Raw genomic sequence first — 17,494 nt, 5'->3', positions numbered from 1 at the left:
ACAAACAGTGTCACAAACCCTGAAGGTCTGGTGGGTTGAGAATATCTGACTGTTGGTTTAAAAGTATTTCAATCTATCAACTTTGTTGTCATTACTTTTCACTATTGATTACACTGGTGGTCATGTCCAGCTAATTGAGTGTGTCCTTAATTAATTAAGGACACAGTTAGTAGCCTTCATAATGTTAAAGAGGACGGTAGGGAATTTTTGAAGTGATAGAGGCCTGAAGTCATGAGGATGATGAAAGCAGAAAGACGGTAAAGTTATTTATCTTTGGATAAGTTCTGGTTTAGTACGAGAAAAAAAAAAACCTGTTTGTGTCTGATCAGAAAACGAGTCTCAGTGCTGCCATTCTCTGCACACAGCACTGTGGAGCAAATCCGGGGAATCTAAGCAAACCAGATGACATCACAGCATCTTTATGAACATCTGCCATTAATTTTATTAATTCATTGGCGGGCACTTAGGTGCCACGTGGAGCCCTGTCACTGAAGCAGCTCGGGTCAGGGGTTTAATTCCCACTGGGACCTCCCATGTTAAAATGTCAGCACTCATGGTGCTGTACGCTGCTGTGGAATAATCTGCCCTCCAAATGGCACTAATCACTTGTGGGCTCTAACAGGATTACATGTTCAGTTTGACAAAAATGTCAGCGTGGAAAGATTTCATGCTCTTGATTATTGTGTAGACAGCTGTCTTTGTCTGTGCCGTTCATCAGCTTTGACAGTGCGACGGAGAGACAACAGAAGAGACAATAAACAGAAAGACAAACATTAAAGGACCATACTGTGTGTTATGAAAAAATTAGCAGACTCTTGAAAAACGTTTAAGTTGTGTAACACATCTCAGTGAACATAAATCTGAATTCCTTTAAGTTTATTGCTGTGATGACACAGTTCATACTTTACAAATCATTCTGCTTTTAAAGCTGCTTTAATTAATATTTAAATGTTTACAGTGGAGGAAATTGCTGTGTCTAAAGGTTTGACTTGTAGTGATGAAACCAGCAGAGACTAATCACCAAGTCTGTTTTTCCTCTTTGCTCTTTTAGCTCATTGTTTTGGTTTTACCTCCTGCAACATTTCCAGCCACAGCAGGCTGCAGCTTGACGTGAAAAAGCTCTAAAATACATTGAACACTTCCTGCCCAGCACCAGCGAACAGACAGACACAGTCAGCAACGAACTGGTGGACATCATGGAGCATTTAGCTGCTAAAGAGTCTGTCAGAAGTTACTGCAGTGTGGACCAGAAACCAGCTCAAAGGAGAGAGAAAAACTGGACTGAACTAATCACGTCACTGGAAACACAACTCCAAATCAATAGGAAGCTGATTGCTAAAAGTTCTTTATTATAATGTGTTCACAACTTGCCGTGATGAATCCAGCTTTAAACTGCATGAACAAAAATCAATAAAGTGAGTCTGAGCTGCTAATTAGTTTCAATGCATTACAAAAATGAATGGACAAGAATGGGTTAAATCTACCATGAAAAAAAAGGAAATTGAGGGACCTTGTCATCTGATTGGCTCCAGTTCAATGACACTAACCTCACTGAGGTGTTTATATGAGGTCATGACATTTGAATTAGCCATAAACTAATCCCATTACTGCTTTATTGGGCTGCATGTAAACAGAGTGTGTTTGTATGTTGTAACCATGACTTCTTGGCTGATGCAGGACGAGGTCCAGTATCCCGGGTGCATTACTTTAGCTGATAGTCAACGTACTTTAAAACGCCCTTGGCTCATTCCTGCTGCCAAATCTGTTGCACACTCAAACTGACGAGGAGGAAAAGTGCAGCGCTCTGGTTTTGGCCCACGTCCACACTCCCAGCAGTGGGCAGCTGATGTTGGAGGAAGATCAGGCCTCTGAAGGAACACACTTTGGTTTCTGCCTTATTTAAGCAACACGTTTACATAACCAGTGCCCTTTTATCAGGCTTATGCAACCACCCTGGATTTTAGAGTTAAACACACATCGTTCATGTGCCACATACTTACCATACCTTTCCCAGCACGGTGGAGAGTTGTGCAACGGATGCTCTGGGTCTGTGACATCAGTAAAGGCTGAAAAGACCAAATGTTAAACTGAACTATGAATGTGAGAACATGGGTGTATTTTGGGGGCTGGGTATTCTGACAGACTGGCCCACAATCATGTAACTGGAAAGTCCCACATTCAGTTCCCTGCATCAGACATGGTTGTTTCTATCAACAGGTCATTTGTCAAAGTGCCCTTGGGCAAAACCCCGAATGCTACCAACCCAATGAAGACCGGTGAAGGTTTGAGGATCAGTTACATAACTGAGCTTCAGTGAAAACGATCACATCAATGACTAATTCACATTAGTGTTGCAACAATGAGTTAATTAGTCAACAAAAAACTGTCTGATGGTTAATCATTTTAGGAACGAGTAGATATTTTGGGAAATATAGAATGACTTTCATGTCTGCATGTTTAGTGTGGAACTACAGCCAAGACGCCATTAGCTTAGCTTAGCAAACAGACTGGAGGCAGGGGCATGCATTAAAACTGTCTCCATCCAAAGTTACATTTAAAAGAAGTCTACCTAACAGCACCGCTAAAGCGCACAGAGTAACATATTACTTCTCATTTGGTTTGTTGTTTGTGATTTTAGAGGAAGGTAGAGGAAGCTGCTTATGTCCAGCTGCTGTTCACCAAGAAATAAAAGAGTTTTCACTTTTCTGTTTGTCCAGTTTAAGATACATCATGTTAATTAATGAGCTTTAGAGAAGGGATGTTATGAGCTTTGGATAGAGCCAGAATAGAGTTTTCCCCCTGCTTTCACTTTTTATGCTAGGCTAATAACCTCCTGCATCTAGCTTCATACTTAACACACAAGCACAACAGTGGTACTGATTTTGTTATCCAACTGTGTAATTCTTCGATTTTGTGATTCTTTTATTTGTTGGTTGTGAAACAGTTTTGTGTGTTTTCAAGGTCAAGAAAGAATTTTACGTCTCAACTTCTTTTCACTAGCTTAGAATGAGCTCATCATACCTAGAAAGAGCGGATCCTCTTGCAATATGCAGCCTCACCACTAGGTGCCACTAAACACCACACACGAGTCCTTCTAGAAAAACGAGGGCTCTTATATTGGGGAAACTAGGAAAAGGGGGAAAAATGTGAACTGGAAAAACTCCAGCTGCTAATAAATATTGTGTTACGACCTAAAGCTTGAGAAATACTAATAAATGGACCGAAAGATGAAATAGTTTTGTAAATAATTCATTGATTAATTCAATATGATCATTAGTTGCAGAACTAATTCCTATGATGTGACTACAAAGATAATTACGCACAGAGACAAGTACGTAGTCAGTGTTTGTTACTTATGTCAGAGCTACTCTCTTCTCAGACAAACTGATAGTTAATGGTAAAAGCCTGTAAACACAGTTACTGGTTTAACAAGACACACTCAACCAAAACCCACCCTTCATTAAAATTCACAGTCTTTGCTTCCTCAGTCGACATCCCGCTGTCGTTGTCACGGGAAACCCTTCCCTATTAATGGTTAAAGGCCTCTGATCTCATATAAACCATTTGGTGCCGTTTTATTCATCTTTAATTAAAAGCAAAGAGCTACACAATTTTCAACAAATGACTGCAGTAAATGATCTGTTATTAAATTACTCCAGTGACTGAGTTAATGGCAACAGCATCAAAGACTTCTTCATATCAGGCTCCAGATTAGATTTTGTTGCAATTTTACTTGTGTTTAACTGCTCATCAAGTCTGGACACAACATCCAGGAAACCTCAGAATTAACACTTTCCTCCTCTTCTATTTTACAAATTGAGAAAATAATCTAGTCTTCATTCCAGTGTTACTTCTCAGAAGCAGCTGCATGTCGGATTTATCCACTATAAGACGATGGGTACAATGTCCATATGGGTGAAAAAAAATCAATTAGGACTTAGGCACAATTCTGGCTTTATTATTAGATTAATCCCACAAAGCACCGTGATGCATGAGAGTTAAGCCGTCTGCGGTGATATCATGGCGGCTGCCTATCCCACTGAGAGTGCTATTGTTCGGTATCCATAACGTTAGCATAATCTTCAGCCAGCGCCTGTCACCGTTCCACCTGGACCCTCACACTCCTGAGTCCAACGTGAAATCCAGAGGGGATTTTAGTCAGGGAGGAAGAGAAACCCTCATCTAAACTCACAGTGCTGCAGGAGAAAGGGAAATGAACTCTAAGTGGATGATCTGAAAGACTTAAACCAGCTAGAAAGAAAGCCTGGGATTATGTAATGTGGTGGTTCTCAATAGCTTTAGCCCATGAACCCTAAAAAGTCTGATTTGTGACCCCCTGATGGGTGCACACATGCAGAGCAGGGTGATGAAAGCCAGGGATTTGTTTTTGTTTTTTTCAGCTTTATGAATTTGAGTCCATATTATTTTTACCACCTCAGTATAAAGGCATTAACTGGTAAGGATTAGGTAAGCAATAAAATTAGTTTTTCTTGTTAAATAAATAACCTTTTTACTTTTGTCAACATCCCAAAATTTCTTTTATCTTATGTTAGTTATGTTGCAGGGACAAAAACCTGTCAAGCAGCTACACTGTGGTGACTGGTCCCTGCTAAAATAAATAATTTATTCTAGTTCAGAAAATCAGCAATGAGGATTAATTATTGTAGAAAGAAAGGTTTTAATATAATGGATTTAAAATTGATTTGGTTCTAAAGATACAAGTTCAGTGATTTGTGTGCTTTTGTTCCACATGAGATAAAAGCCTGTTCAGAGCATAAAAGCAGCTTTTGAAAGACACAGTTTGATGGTCAAAATGCCCAAAACACAGGAGCGGAACTTACTTCTCTCAAGAACTGATTGACAAGTCTTCAATTACAAAGAAACAAAACACAACAAGTGGATCTGAGTTTTCTGTTTAAGGCTTTGCTGTGGCAGGCAGTGCTGTGTCTAAAAGCAGCATTTTCATTTTAGATCAGTGGAGAAACGCATCAGCTGATAATTATCCAGATAAATCTCAAACCATGAAATGATGTATGTATAAGTCAAATTTCTGTGACCACAAAACAAAACAAAGCCTTTAAAGGCCGAGTTAAATGACTGTTAGAGCGAGTGTTCCCACGTTACAAACATCTGGAATGGATTTGATTGGCAGGTCGTTAAGACAAGACAACAGCTAAAATGTTTTCTGTTTAAGTCAGATCAAGTCTTGATTATGTCAGTATATTTATAGTCACAGCTGTAAAATAGGACTAAAGCTCTTCCTCTCATACAGCACCTGACTGAGGTAACACTGACATGATACAGTTTCTAATAAAAAGCCATTATTAGTGACTTGCTGGTTTGGTTTGAAAGAAATCTTCCTCTTGTAGAAACAAAAGATTGCAGGTTCACATCTTTCCTAAAGTTAACCATCCAAATAATAAAGACTTAACCGACTTTGTTCCTCAGAGAAGCTGAAAGACTTGGACACGTGCCACCAAAACAAATGCCACCAAACATCAATAATCTGCTCTGGCTTCGGACCAGATTCGGCTCTTCACATTCTCAAAGGGTTTAAACATTCTTTCATGATCAGCTCCAATACATATTTTACCTGTGAAGCAACACTGGACTGCCCACCCACCTGCAGCAGTCCATTACTTACTGAGAAAGGCAGAGGCCTATAGTCAGAGCACAGCGATCACAGGGCCCAGGGGTGCTTTGGAGACGGAGCATAAAAGGACACTTTTATTGTTTTCTGATAAATGGGAAATGGACAAATCCATAAATCTGCCAACTTCATTCAGTGCCGCTGGGCTAAGTAATTAAACGAGTGGTGCCAGTTGGCACCGGCTCACCAGACCCGACCCCCCCCCCCCCCCGATAGATCTAGCCAGGCAAACAACCGGCCGGCTTAATAATTTCCTTTGCTGCTGGTTAATTGGCTTTTTGTGGCGTCTGCCATCATCGCCATTTGCATTTCACAACAACACAGAGACCGAGGAAATCTTTGTCTTCCATCAAAACCTGGTATCATCGACAAAGACACAAGATTCTTTCCATCTGTCAGGCAGCAGAGCGCTTGAAATGTGCTGAAATTAATTATGAAATTATTTTCATTATGTATCAATATGAAAAAAAAAAAATCACGTTCCACCATGTTTAGAGGGTACACTCAGCTCTGAAAACAATAACACACACACACACACACACACACACACACACACACACACACACACACAGTGTAAGGCAGACATCTGCTGCAGCTTTTGGGAATATTTATCCTCAGGAATTTTGGGTTAATTAAAATTCCCACTACTTGCTGTTTTTCAATTAAAACCAACATCACCTTACACCCTCAAAACCCAAACGTCCTGACTTTGTGAGCGTTGTTATCCAGTTAGAACAAGTTCACGTGGAGGTGACTCACCAGTCTGTTGTCAAACCGTGCTCTCTCATTGGCCAACGCCCCGAAAATGGTCGGCTGAAGGGAAGAAAGAGAAGAAAGATTCTGTTACTTTCATGAAAATTTTTCTACACAACATAAGAAATCACATGCAGGGCCTGTTATAAAACACACAGCCTTCTAAAGGGACTTTATGAGGCTTCTGTTTACATCCTCAGAAATTCCCATGAGGCCATAGAGGTGACAAAGCTTCAAAACACAGTAGATCCATATGCTTTTGAATGACTGGAAGTATCTGCCTTGACATGGATGAGCATCAATCTCAGCAGTCTGAAGTATGTTTACACATTTCTTTCTTCTCATGTTTTTTTGTGTAAAGAAAATCTAAGTTTAGGCAACAAGGTGGAACCTGGATGGAGCTGAGGTGGAGCAAGAGAGCTACAACCACTCCGGTTGACTGTGATAACCTAGGAAGTCAAGCGCTCCTCAAAAGACTCCTTTTGCTATTCAAACCATCCGTAGTTGGTCAGGCTTGTACTGTGGGCACAGTTCAGGTGTTAATACAATCTGTAAAGCAGGACCACCTGGCTCCATCTCGTCCGGCCAGCATCAGGCAACAACCACAGGTCGTACGAGTAACTACTAACTCCTTCGTAATCAAGGTCAAGGTCAACTAAATCACAATAACAAGAACACTTATTAAATACCAGGTGGAAATGTAGCGATCCACGTTCCAACTACACGGTCAGCATCACCATCTGTTGAACTGTTTTCTACGAAACTCCAGAGAGTCAACCTGGATATTAAGGCTACATCCACACTAATACTTTTTTGTTTTAAAATGCATCACGTCCCAAGTTTCCACACTACTCCTGAGTTTTTGAGCCACTAAACCTGAGACGGGAAACACGTTTAAGGAAACGCTGATGGATACTTTTTAGTTTGAAAAGTCCAAAGTTGCGTTTTAGTCTGGACGGGCAGAAACGGAGACCTATGATAAACCCGCATTCACTTCCCGATTGGGTCTCAGGATTGGATATCATGTGACAGATTTCCCAATCTATCTTTACTTTCAGTAACAGTTCAATCTTGCAAAAGAAAAAAGCAAAGAAATCTGAGGTCTTACTTTTCACCATTGCTGCTCCTGGTTTGTCGTATTTTCTGCAACTAAGCAACCAACTGCAGAGTACACAACCTGCTTCCTGTTTACACCGGCACAGGCATGGCCAGTGCACGTAAATGGTCATGTGATATATATTTACAGGAGTGTTAAATGGATCTAATATTCTTTTAGATTGAATGTCTTCACTGTGAATAATAACAACGAAGAAAGGTTTTACTGTATCAGACCTGGCAGTGTGGAAAAGGACCAGATATACACAATTTTAATTCAACAGATGGGTCAGGTTGAAAACCTGGATCCATGACCTCAGTATTTCTAAAATCCCTGCTGCAGGTCTAACATGTAGCTGAGTTTCTGATGGAAACACTAATGCATAAGCCTTGTGACAGACAACAGTAGCACTATATGATCTTTGCTGTAACTAGACCTGGATCCTCTACAGAACAACAGTTGCTCCTGTCTCAGCCGAGTGTGTCAGACAAAACTGATCCAACAAAGTAAAACTAATAAATCCTTTGGCACAAAGCAGCGGCCGAGCAGAAACCTGCTGAGCTGCAGCGAACTGACAGCACTGGGGGGGGAATAATGGTGCTAATAAAAAATCCAAATTTATTACAGCGGGACAGATGCCTTTGCTGAGACTGATGGTGGTCATCTGCGTTTAATGTGGACCTGAATGTGGGCGACACGTACGGACTAATTAAAGCTGAAGCTTTAAATACAGAAAGAGCCAACAGAGCAGAATAAAGTGCTTCCCTTTGCAAGTCACATGACGACCTGACGCTGAACGAAGAGACGCACAGTGGCTGGATACTCAGGGTGTTCCTCCACACAGTCACACAGTCTCTACACGCAGGGAAGTGACTGGATTATGAGAAAGAAGGTGAGCTCTCCTAAGCAAGCACGTAATTAACAGTTTGTCCCAGGATTCAGAGGCCAGGAGACGACACAATGTGATTTCACAGACTGTTGATTCAGCTCTCTTGTGATTAGCATCCAATCTCTTGAGTTTTACAAATTAATCACAGAAAAAAATTGCTGTTAGAGAAACAAAAAGGTGCATTCTTTCATAGCTTATGCCTCTTATTTTGTCTTCATGCATTTTTTTCTACACCTTAAAAAACACAAAATCCTCATTCTGCATCTCCCATTTCCTGGTTAAGAGTGAGAAGCAAATAAGTTTCAAATCTCCTTTGCTTTATTGCAGCAGAGTGTAAAATAACTGAAAACAGCAGCAGCCACCTCCATGTTGCTGCTGTCAGGGTGGGCATTCGCTCAACTTTAATCTCCTCAACTTGAGCACTGGCAGGGATTTATGGGTAAAAGCCTGCAGCTGCATGCTGTTGCATAACACGGCCTATTAGCCAACCTGTTTCTCTGTGACACAGAAACAGGAAATCAATAAGAAAGGCCACTTTGATGCTGCCACGCTAGATGCTGTATTTATTCTCATTCTGGTCGAGGGAACGTGAACATGTGTTTGAGTGAGTATAGGTGTGTGTGGACACTTTTATGTTTGTGTGTGTGTTGTTGCATGCTGCTGCAGAAGGAGAAAACCTGAGGATATTTTTTTTTTTTTATGAAATAACAAGTCAAACATATGATGCAGAGTTAGAAAAGTGGAAATTGTCTCTTCCCAGAAAATGATGCCAGAATAATGTATAGAGGAAATCCTCTTAAACCATATTAGCAGAAAGAGGGATTTAACTGATTAAATCATGGAGGTTGTGAGCCGTTTGCATTATCTAGCCTGAGGATCAAGAGATCAAGTCATATTTCACAAATTCTGAATATAGCCTTCTTTTACTGTACAACGCAGCCGTTATACAGCGCTGCAGCAGAAGATACTGCCATCAATAATTCCCAAAACCAAATGGCACGTAATGATCGACATAATTCACAAGCTGCTCAGACAACACCGGCAGTACTGGTCCATTTTTGCCTTCGATCAGATGGCCTCCCGCTTTGGGAGTGGACATTTTGTCTCAGCGTGACCAGTGTAATCTCAGACCTTTTTGACCCTCAGCGAACTAGCTGTTCCCTCACGCCACTTAGCCTTATTAGTTATTAATACAGGCCCTGCCTGAGTTCTGTGAATCATTCATGGGGCGGTGCAGAGATTAATTGAAAAGAATGAACAGATTGTGGTAAAAGGTCACGAGCTCATTGTGATTTTTAGGAATTATATAAAAAAAGGGGGGGTGGGCAGTGTGGTCTGTAGAGGGGACTGCAGCGACTGGCTGAATGTGAAGTGATCCTGTTTGTGTGCAAAATCCATTAACACATTTTCAGGGGAAGTGTGGAGTTTCAGTGCTACCTGTCCAACTGCAGACAGTAATTAGCACAGATTCCCTGTTAAAGAATATCCCCTTGTATAACACAATCGCACTGACCGAACCCTGCATTAGGGTTGCCATGGTAGTCAGCGTTACTGATGTTACACAGTGTTCATGCATGCACCAAATGACGTTACCCATTGGTCTGTGAACAGCTGTTTTGAAGCCTGGGGTTGTTGGAATCTGTCAAATAAAGGCATAAAATCTGGCCAAAAAATAATAAAAATAACTCTGCTTAACACTTCGCAGCCCTGCCGGTCCAGAGGAACAAAGTAAATGTTCTCCATGGTCGTTTCGACACTACTATCATCGCTGACAACCCTTCATTGTTCATTGGCTAAGAAGAGAGAGAGACTGAGAGAAAAAAAGGAGGGCGACAAAGGAAGGATGATGTGAGTATGTGATAGTGAACAACACAAATGTTAACAGCAACTCTTTAGAGCCTCTCAGCATTTTCCTTTCCTGTCATGGGACAATTGCTTTGGGGACTTGAACCTCAAAGCAGTGCTTCTACCTGTGACCTTTGACCTGTGACTTCTAGCAACTACAAAGCTGCTGATAGAGGATGACCACCAGGAGACCGCCGGTCCGTGACATCTGAGGAACACTGGGTTATTATCCTGATGACAGGTTGAGCTGACCTGGTAGAGTTGAAGGGCCAATTTTTACAACTGAATGGAGACCAGAGCCTCTGACCCCACTGACCTCTGCCCTTCATCCTGAATGATTAGTCCTGCAACTTCAAGTTAATTCAGTTGTACACAAACACTATTTTTCTAGATGAAATTGTGAACAGTTAAGTCATTAAAACGCCGCTGAAACAACAGGTAGATGTTTGTAGTGAGTAAGGCAGATTTAATAGATGCCTGGGTCCACTAACCTGCAAAATACCAGTCTCTTGAAATCAGACTAAATTCCCCAGTGATAGTCCACTGACCAGAATTATTTCCCAATGCTTGTGTTGGTTTAGCTGATTTGTTGTTAAGTCTGTCACTGTCTCAGAAAGTCAGGTCAACAAATTCAAATGCACCATTTTGAAAATTCAGAGGCAACCCACATACAGAGCCATTTTTAAATTCAAGATGTAGATGGAACCTAAAACACTCCCACACACCACTTCTCTGATGCTTTCAGGTCACAATTATCCAATAAGCTCGGCTGGCAAGTTTCCTCGTTTTATTAGCTTAGTTTACTGATCAGCAGCTGGTCAGCAGGGGAGCAACTGAGTGAATTTAAAAAATGCTTCTGTTGTGTTTATACACTGTCAATATTGGACGGAAACAGGTCAGAACAGTTTGAAAAATTCATTTATTCCCACATTTGAAAGGTATTTAACATTTCTTTTTTTCAATTTTATGCTTTTATTTGAAGGACAGACAGGAAATGCAGGGAGAGTTGGTGAATGACACGCAGCGAGCGGTCTGGTCGGCAGGGAGTCAAACCAGGGATTTGCTGCTCGGGGCATTTGAGCCCATCTGGTAACCTCTGAAAACTTGACTTTCTGATTAAAAAAAGAGCCCTAGATGCTGTGAACAAGTAAAGATGTTACAAACATGTGACATAAAGTTTTAAAGTGGAGCTCCTCGCTTAACAGCTGCTCCCACAGCTTTAGGACAAATATAAAAACTGCTGCGATCAGGCAGGTGTTGTATAAGAATCTCTGGTACAGATTTAAACAGGTATCTGGAGGACCTTTCACTACAAAGGAACTTCATCTTACATAACAACAACTAAGTGAAAAAGAAGCAGAAGTCCTCCGCCAGCTCGGATCTGGTCAAAAGTGCCCACAACAAAAAAATCTCCATCTAAAAATCTCTAAATACGGTGCAGCTCCGAGGCTGCTGCTGAATGAACTTCAGTCTTTTTATTTCATCCCTAAGCAGCTACAGGTCAGAATTTACCTTCACCTTTACCTGACCCTGTTAGTGTCTCTACAATGAGTCGACTATGAGCCGCTGAGAGGCCGTCATGTGATGCTAAAACGTGGTCAGCAGTCTGTCAGGTCTGTGCTGTTTCTGGACAGCTTCCCCTGCCCCAGTTTGAAAAGACTTGTGGAGCATGTGACTCAGTCCGTCATTCATCACGAACCAGGTCATGAGCGAATCAGGCCACAGCGCTGCTGAGTGATGGTGTATTTATAGGCAGTTGGGTTATTTTGATATTGGTTAGAGATTGAGTGTATGTTTCATCTCTGAGCACTCACTCTGCTCTGAGGACTGTAAAGGCTGACGGACTGACAGTGAAACATAACAAGAGGCTGCTGCAAATCTAAATGATAAGATTTAATATCAGTTATAAAAATGTACCCAAGAACTGGTTTAATTCCATCACAGTCCAATCACCACATGAACAGAGCAAGATCATTAATACGATCAGATTTTATGTCAGCAGAAATTCAGCTTTTCCTGCTAAAACTATCACCTCTGAAATAATAATTTAAATGTTAGTGGCGTCTCAACAGCTAAACTTATTTTGCATCATATGGAGCAAACATCAAAAACATTAAGAAAACATCATATAAAAGAGCTAAAATGACTAAATCTCAACCTGCATCAGAGAGAAAACAGAGCAGAAAAGGATGCAGCAGCTCAACACAGAGACAAATACTATCATGCTCACCAGTGCACGACGCCATGGCTGCATTCTCCAGTTGTTTAAGTCACACACTAATTAATAAAACAGGACCTGGTCCCTCTGCACAGACTAAATGCCCCTGAATGTCTGAAATAGCTCACAGCAAACTGAGGATCAGCTCTTTCAGAGGAAACACAATCACGGCATAAAGTGTTTACCTTGTACTATAAAATGAAAACAAAGCTGACTACACAATGTTTAAATTGGAAAATAATCTTGTGGGCTATGATGCAGAGATGGCATGCACACTGTAGGTCTGGGAGGAAATTAAAATGGCATTAGGCCTCTGCAGAAAGCCTTGTAGGAAGCAGATGTGTCAGGAAAAGGGGGTCAACCTTCAGAGTTACCGACCAGTGGGGACGTCTTTCATTTTCTGCTCATCTCTGGGTGTTGTGACTTTATATTTGTGGCCTGTTGTGCATTAAGAGCACAGCTAACAGAGGAGAGACAAAGGGGCGGTCAGACTAGTACCAGCAATGTGAGATTAAGCAGGTGTTCAGACCACAGACTGTAAATGAAGTTGGACGTAGCCTCTGTGTCGTCACCCACAGGTTTCTGAGGAGCGGTTCTGAAGCTCAGAGTGAGCTGCTTCACCGTTGCCATTTTGGCAGTGCCTGACTCCGCCCCTAACTCCCAGCTAATCCAAAAATGGGCAAAGAGGAGGGGCGTGTGTGGAGGGGAGGCTTCAGTGCCTGCTGGTTTGTGGAAAGCATACACTCATCCACCTGTCACTCAAAACGGCCACACCTTCAATTATGCATAACCTGAAGCCTTAATAAGATTTAAACGGCTGAGTCATGTAATAATTCAGCCCCATACAGTTGTCATGATGGAGGAAATTAGCCATAGAGACCAAAACTGTAAACATGTTTTATTTAGGCAGATAATTATGCTGCAAATTTGCTAGAATCCTACTAAATAAACAGAATGGCTCTCACCAAGGCCAGTGGCGAACAACATGCACCAGACTTCAGAGAAAAAAATAAAATTCATAATAAATGATCTGGATCTGAACCAAAATGGAATGAGTTCTTCCGTGATCCATGACCCATCAGTCCACCAAGTTCAGTGAATTCTGCTAACAAAAATGAACTAACTAACAAACAAACAAACAGTTGAGAACATGACCTACCTGAAGGAGGTAAATACTGGAAAACAACAAATGTTGACAACTTGTTTGTGCTGCATGCAGACTTTTGTATTCTGAAAATAACTCACTTATTACAATGCAAAGATCGCCCAAGTACAGCCTGTAGTAGCCTGTAGCCTGTATACTTCTGACGGAAAACAAGAAGTATAGTTCCTATGAACAAACAATCACAGCAACAGTCATCTTTCAGTGTGTCCCTCTCTGACCCACTACAGCCTAATGTGATGTCAACCCAGGACATTGTTGTGAAAAATGGTCTTTTCCCATTAAATATATCCTGTCTCTGCTGACTTGAGGTCTGTGGCTTTGCAGCGGTTCGTTCTCCGCAGTTGGTTAATGTTTATCGCCTGAAGAATTTCTTAAATATCCATGAAGCCATCATTCTGCAGAGCTGAACAGAAGCAGCTCTGTATCCACCGCCCCAAGTCTTCACTTAGTCCATTTGTCATGGAAAGGTTAAGCTCTGAACATTACATAACAGCTGAAATGTCACACCTGCGCCCAATTCCTCCTCCAAAACAAACTCACACTCACCGAGTCTTTTCCTTTGTGTCTACATGACAGCTTAGGCAGGTCGTGATTATTATGCTCAGGGCTTTTTTTTTTTTACATCACAAACTCCAAAAATGAAGCAATGCTCACATGTGACCCACTAACACACCTGCTCAGCATGTGGAAGACATTTTTTATCATCAGTGCATATGAATAGTCTCTTCAAACTGTGCCTGAGTTTGATGTAAAGCAGATGAGTTGAGCAGATATCAAGAGATTTCAAAATGTGCACAAGGCCTGTTTTACAGTATTTACATAGACTGCTTAAAAATGGACGTAGACTCCAGGTCTGAAAAGTGAATCCAACGCTGAAGAGCCTTAAAGCTTCATTCTATCTAATGACCATCAGGGGGCAACTCCACTGGTTGTAAAAAGAAGTCTGATTGTATTGAAGTCTATGGGAAAATGTCTCTACTCCTTACTGGATTTATTACCTCAGTAAATGTTTTCCTAATGAGTTTATGTCTCAGTCTCTAGTTTCAAGTCTTCTTCAACACAACATGATGTAAATTTTTTAAATTGTTGTCCATTTAGAGGAAAATAGACCATAAAGCAGTGTATGCATTAGGGCGGGGCTACGGTGTGATTGACAGACTGTACCAGGATAGAGGACAGAGCAGGTCAGATCCACCCCTCACTCCTCCTCAGCTCCACCTTCTCCTCCAAATATGGTTTGTTCTGGTTTCAAAAAACCAAGATGTCAGCAGCCAAATTGCAAACTCAAGGCTACAAACTGGTTGTATTTTGAAAGATGCTATATAAATAAAGCTTATAATTATTATTTTATACTTCTATTTATTTAAATAATTTCCTAAAACAGTTGGACACTGGTTTGAATAAAAAGCAGTATAAGGTGCATTTCATGGGGACTATTTTCCGTGGCGGATTAAAACACATTTAGTGCTCTAGTTGGATGGTGTGTGGGTGACTACATCAAAATCAAATAAACAGTGTCTGTATGTTCATGGTAGTGAAGGAACATGTCACCCAGTGCAACAGTGTGACTCACTGGTGTGTTTTTAATAGTCTTTAGACATCATTGGAGGAATAAGATACATCAGGGGGTTTTTTATTGGTAGAATTATTTTAAACTTTGTTTCATGTTTTTTTTTTTAACCATAGAAAAATGTAGAACATCACAACACTCATTCTTTAAGTGGGTGACGCACTAAAAGGCCAGGCAGGACTATCAGCGTCCACTCTACATGTTTACTTGGCCTCAGAAAATCAGCATTAAAGCATCGTCTGCTGCCTCCCTGTGCCAGCAGCCCTCCTCGGGTCTCAGAGGACCTGACCAGAGAGAAGAGCTCAGTGTTGACCTCACGCCTCTCAGATGATCAGCACAAAGTGTCTGCCCTCTGCTTTGATCTGGATGAGGTAACTGCGAGTGAATACCTCCGAACCCACAATGCTCAGCGACCTCGAGGGGGCCGGATTACAGACTCATTCAGGTTTGTTTGATATTCACTACACTGACAAAGGGAATCAGAACAGAGTGTGAGATGAAAGGTGTGTTTGGCTGCGTTCTCAGACAGAGACAGAGAGACAAGAAGAGTCAGTCAATTAGTGTTCGCGTGGCAGGAAATTACTGCACGCTGATGTATCAGAAATGGTCTGATAGTAAGAGAATTATCTTGTTGTGCGAACAGACTCACAGTCAGTTATATCATATGATGGATGAAGAGAGGATGACATTACACAAGGGGGGGGGGGGGGGTAAAACAGAAGGACAAGATCAAAGCTGTGGCCTCCAGGGTTCAAGGAGTGTATGTGTGTGTGTGTGTGTGTGTGTGTGTAAGTAAGTATGTGTTATACCATCTTCAAAGACATTCAGCAGTTGCCCACTGTCCCTACTAACCCCATGACGTCCTCTACACACACACACACAGACACACACTCTCACACCTCAGTGTGTTTGGCAGAGAGCGACCTGACAGCTCAGGTGTTTTGCACAGGTTTGGACTATGAATTAATGAAAATAAATAAATTAAGTTTTACGAAATGATGCCATTCACAGACTCACGTTTAGTGAGGAGTGACGGATAAACACCAAAATCATTTATTCATTCATTTATTTAGATTTTGAGTCATGTAAATATAAACTTCTTTTTGCATTAAAACCGTTGCGAGTATAAACGGTATTCTCCTACAAAAATACTTCCTGGTAGTTTCTTTAAAGGAAAGTTTCTCTGCCACCAAACGCTTGATTGTCTCTTGACAGGATTCTCGACCATCGTTTTCTTTATAATACAGAAGATTATAAAACGCCCTCTGAGCAGTGCTACACCGTCAGAGCAGATTAGTGGTTGGTGGACCAGGGCTAGCTGGTTAGCATGCTAACTTCAGTAGAAAAAAAAAAGACATGCTGGAGACAGCTGTTGGTGAGTAAAGGAATGAAGTTTGATTCTGAAATCACAACATTTCTTCTACACTGGTAAGTAAAATGTTAATGCTAACGCTGGCTATGTAGCAATAGCAAAACTGCAATTAAATCCTCTAATCATACATAGTCTGCAGAGCCAATAATGTTGGGAACAATGACGGTGTTTTCTCACCGTATGGTTGAGTATGGACTTTCTTGCTTTTGGAACGAGGATCTTTTTCCACTGCAGATAGTTCCCCCTTAATGCAGCGTTGTTACTATAGCAACAACAATAACAACAATACACATGAACAATGGCGGATAATGAAGGGATAACGAATGAACACATGTGTCTTGCCATACTAAAAGTATAACTAACTAACTAACTAACTAACTAACCAACCAACCAACACAAACGGAGCAGCTCACAGTCGCTCGACGGGTTTGTTCAGAACGTCCTCTCTCACACATCAGTGACGCAGTGGTGACGATTCTCTCTGAGGTAAACCAGACATGTGTGTTGTGTATTTTAGAAGTTTAACATAAGTGAATCGTTCTTTCCTCCCGTAATATCACGTAACATGATGCCTCCTTTTGTTTGTGTTTCTACTGTGCTTCATTTTCTACAACATGTGGGTCCAGTTGGACTTAATGTAACTCACAACAGAGCTCTGTGACACCAGGTAACATAATAACGCTGTCAATCATCTGAACTTTATTTTCACACATGGATCCACGCACGTCACTGCTCACAGCTCAAATCAAACACACACACACACGCACACACACACACACACACACACACACACACACTCTGCAGGATGATTGTCATCATGTGATGTTTTGATCCAAGTTATCAGCAGTGTTTTGTGTACAGTCAGCTGTGGGCATGTGTTCCTGTGTGTGTGTGTGTGTGTGTGTGTGTGTGTGTGTGTGTGTGTGTAGGACACAG

The 17,494-nt window shown here is 41.3% G+C and overlaps 1 protein-coding gene across 2 annotated transcripts in view; it reads right to left on the bottom strand.

Annotated features, from left to right (window-relative positions):
• Positions 1-17,494, bottom strand: part of rasgef1ba (RasGEF domain family, member 1Ba) — a 119,295-nt gene that overhangs the window by 80,410 nt on the left and 21,391 nt on the right. For both annotated transcript variants that reach the window (XM_071483948.1, XM_071483949.1), the window contains one exon: positions 6,410-6,463. In XM_071483948.1, coding sequence (XP_071340049.1) covers positions 6,410-6,463 — 54 coding nt within the window. The remainder of the gene's footprint in view (positions 1-6,409; positions 6,464-17,494) is intronic.

This window comes from Trachinotus anak, unplaced genomic scaffold, assembly GCF_046630095.1.
Source record: "Trachinotus anak isolate AG129_WGS33_773 ecotype Australia unplaced genomic scaffold, CSIRO_AGI_Tana_v1 ptg000008l, whole genome shotgun sequence".
Taxonomy (NCBI): domain Eukaryota; kingdom Metazoa; phylum Chordata; class Actinopteri; order Carangiformes; family Carangidae; genus Trachinotus; species Trachinotus anak.
This window is presented reverse-complemented; position numbering and strand designations above follow the sequence as displayed.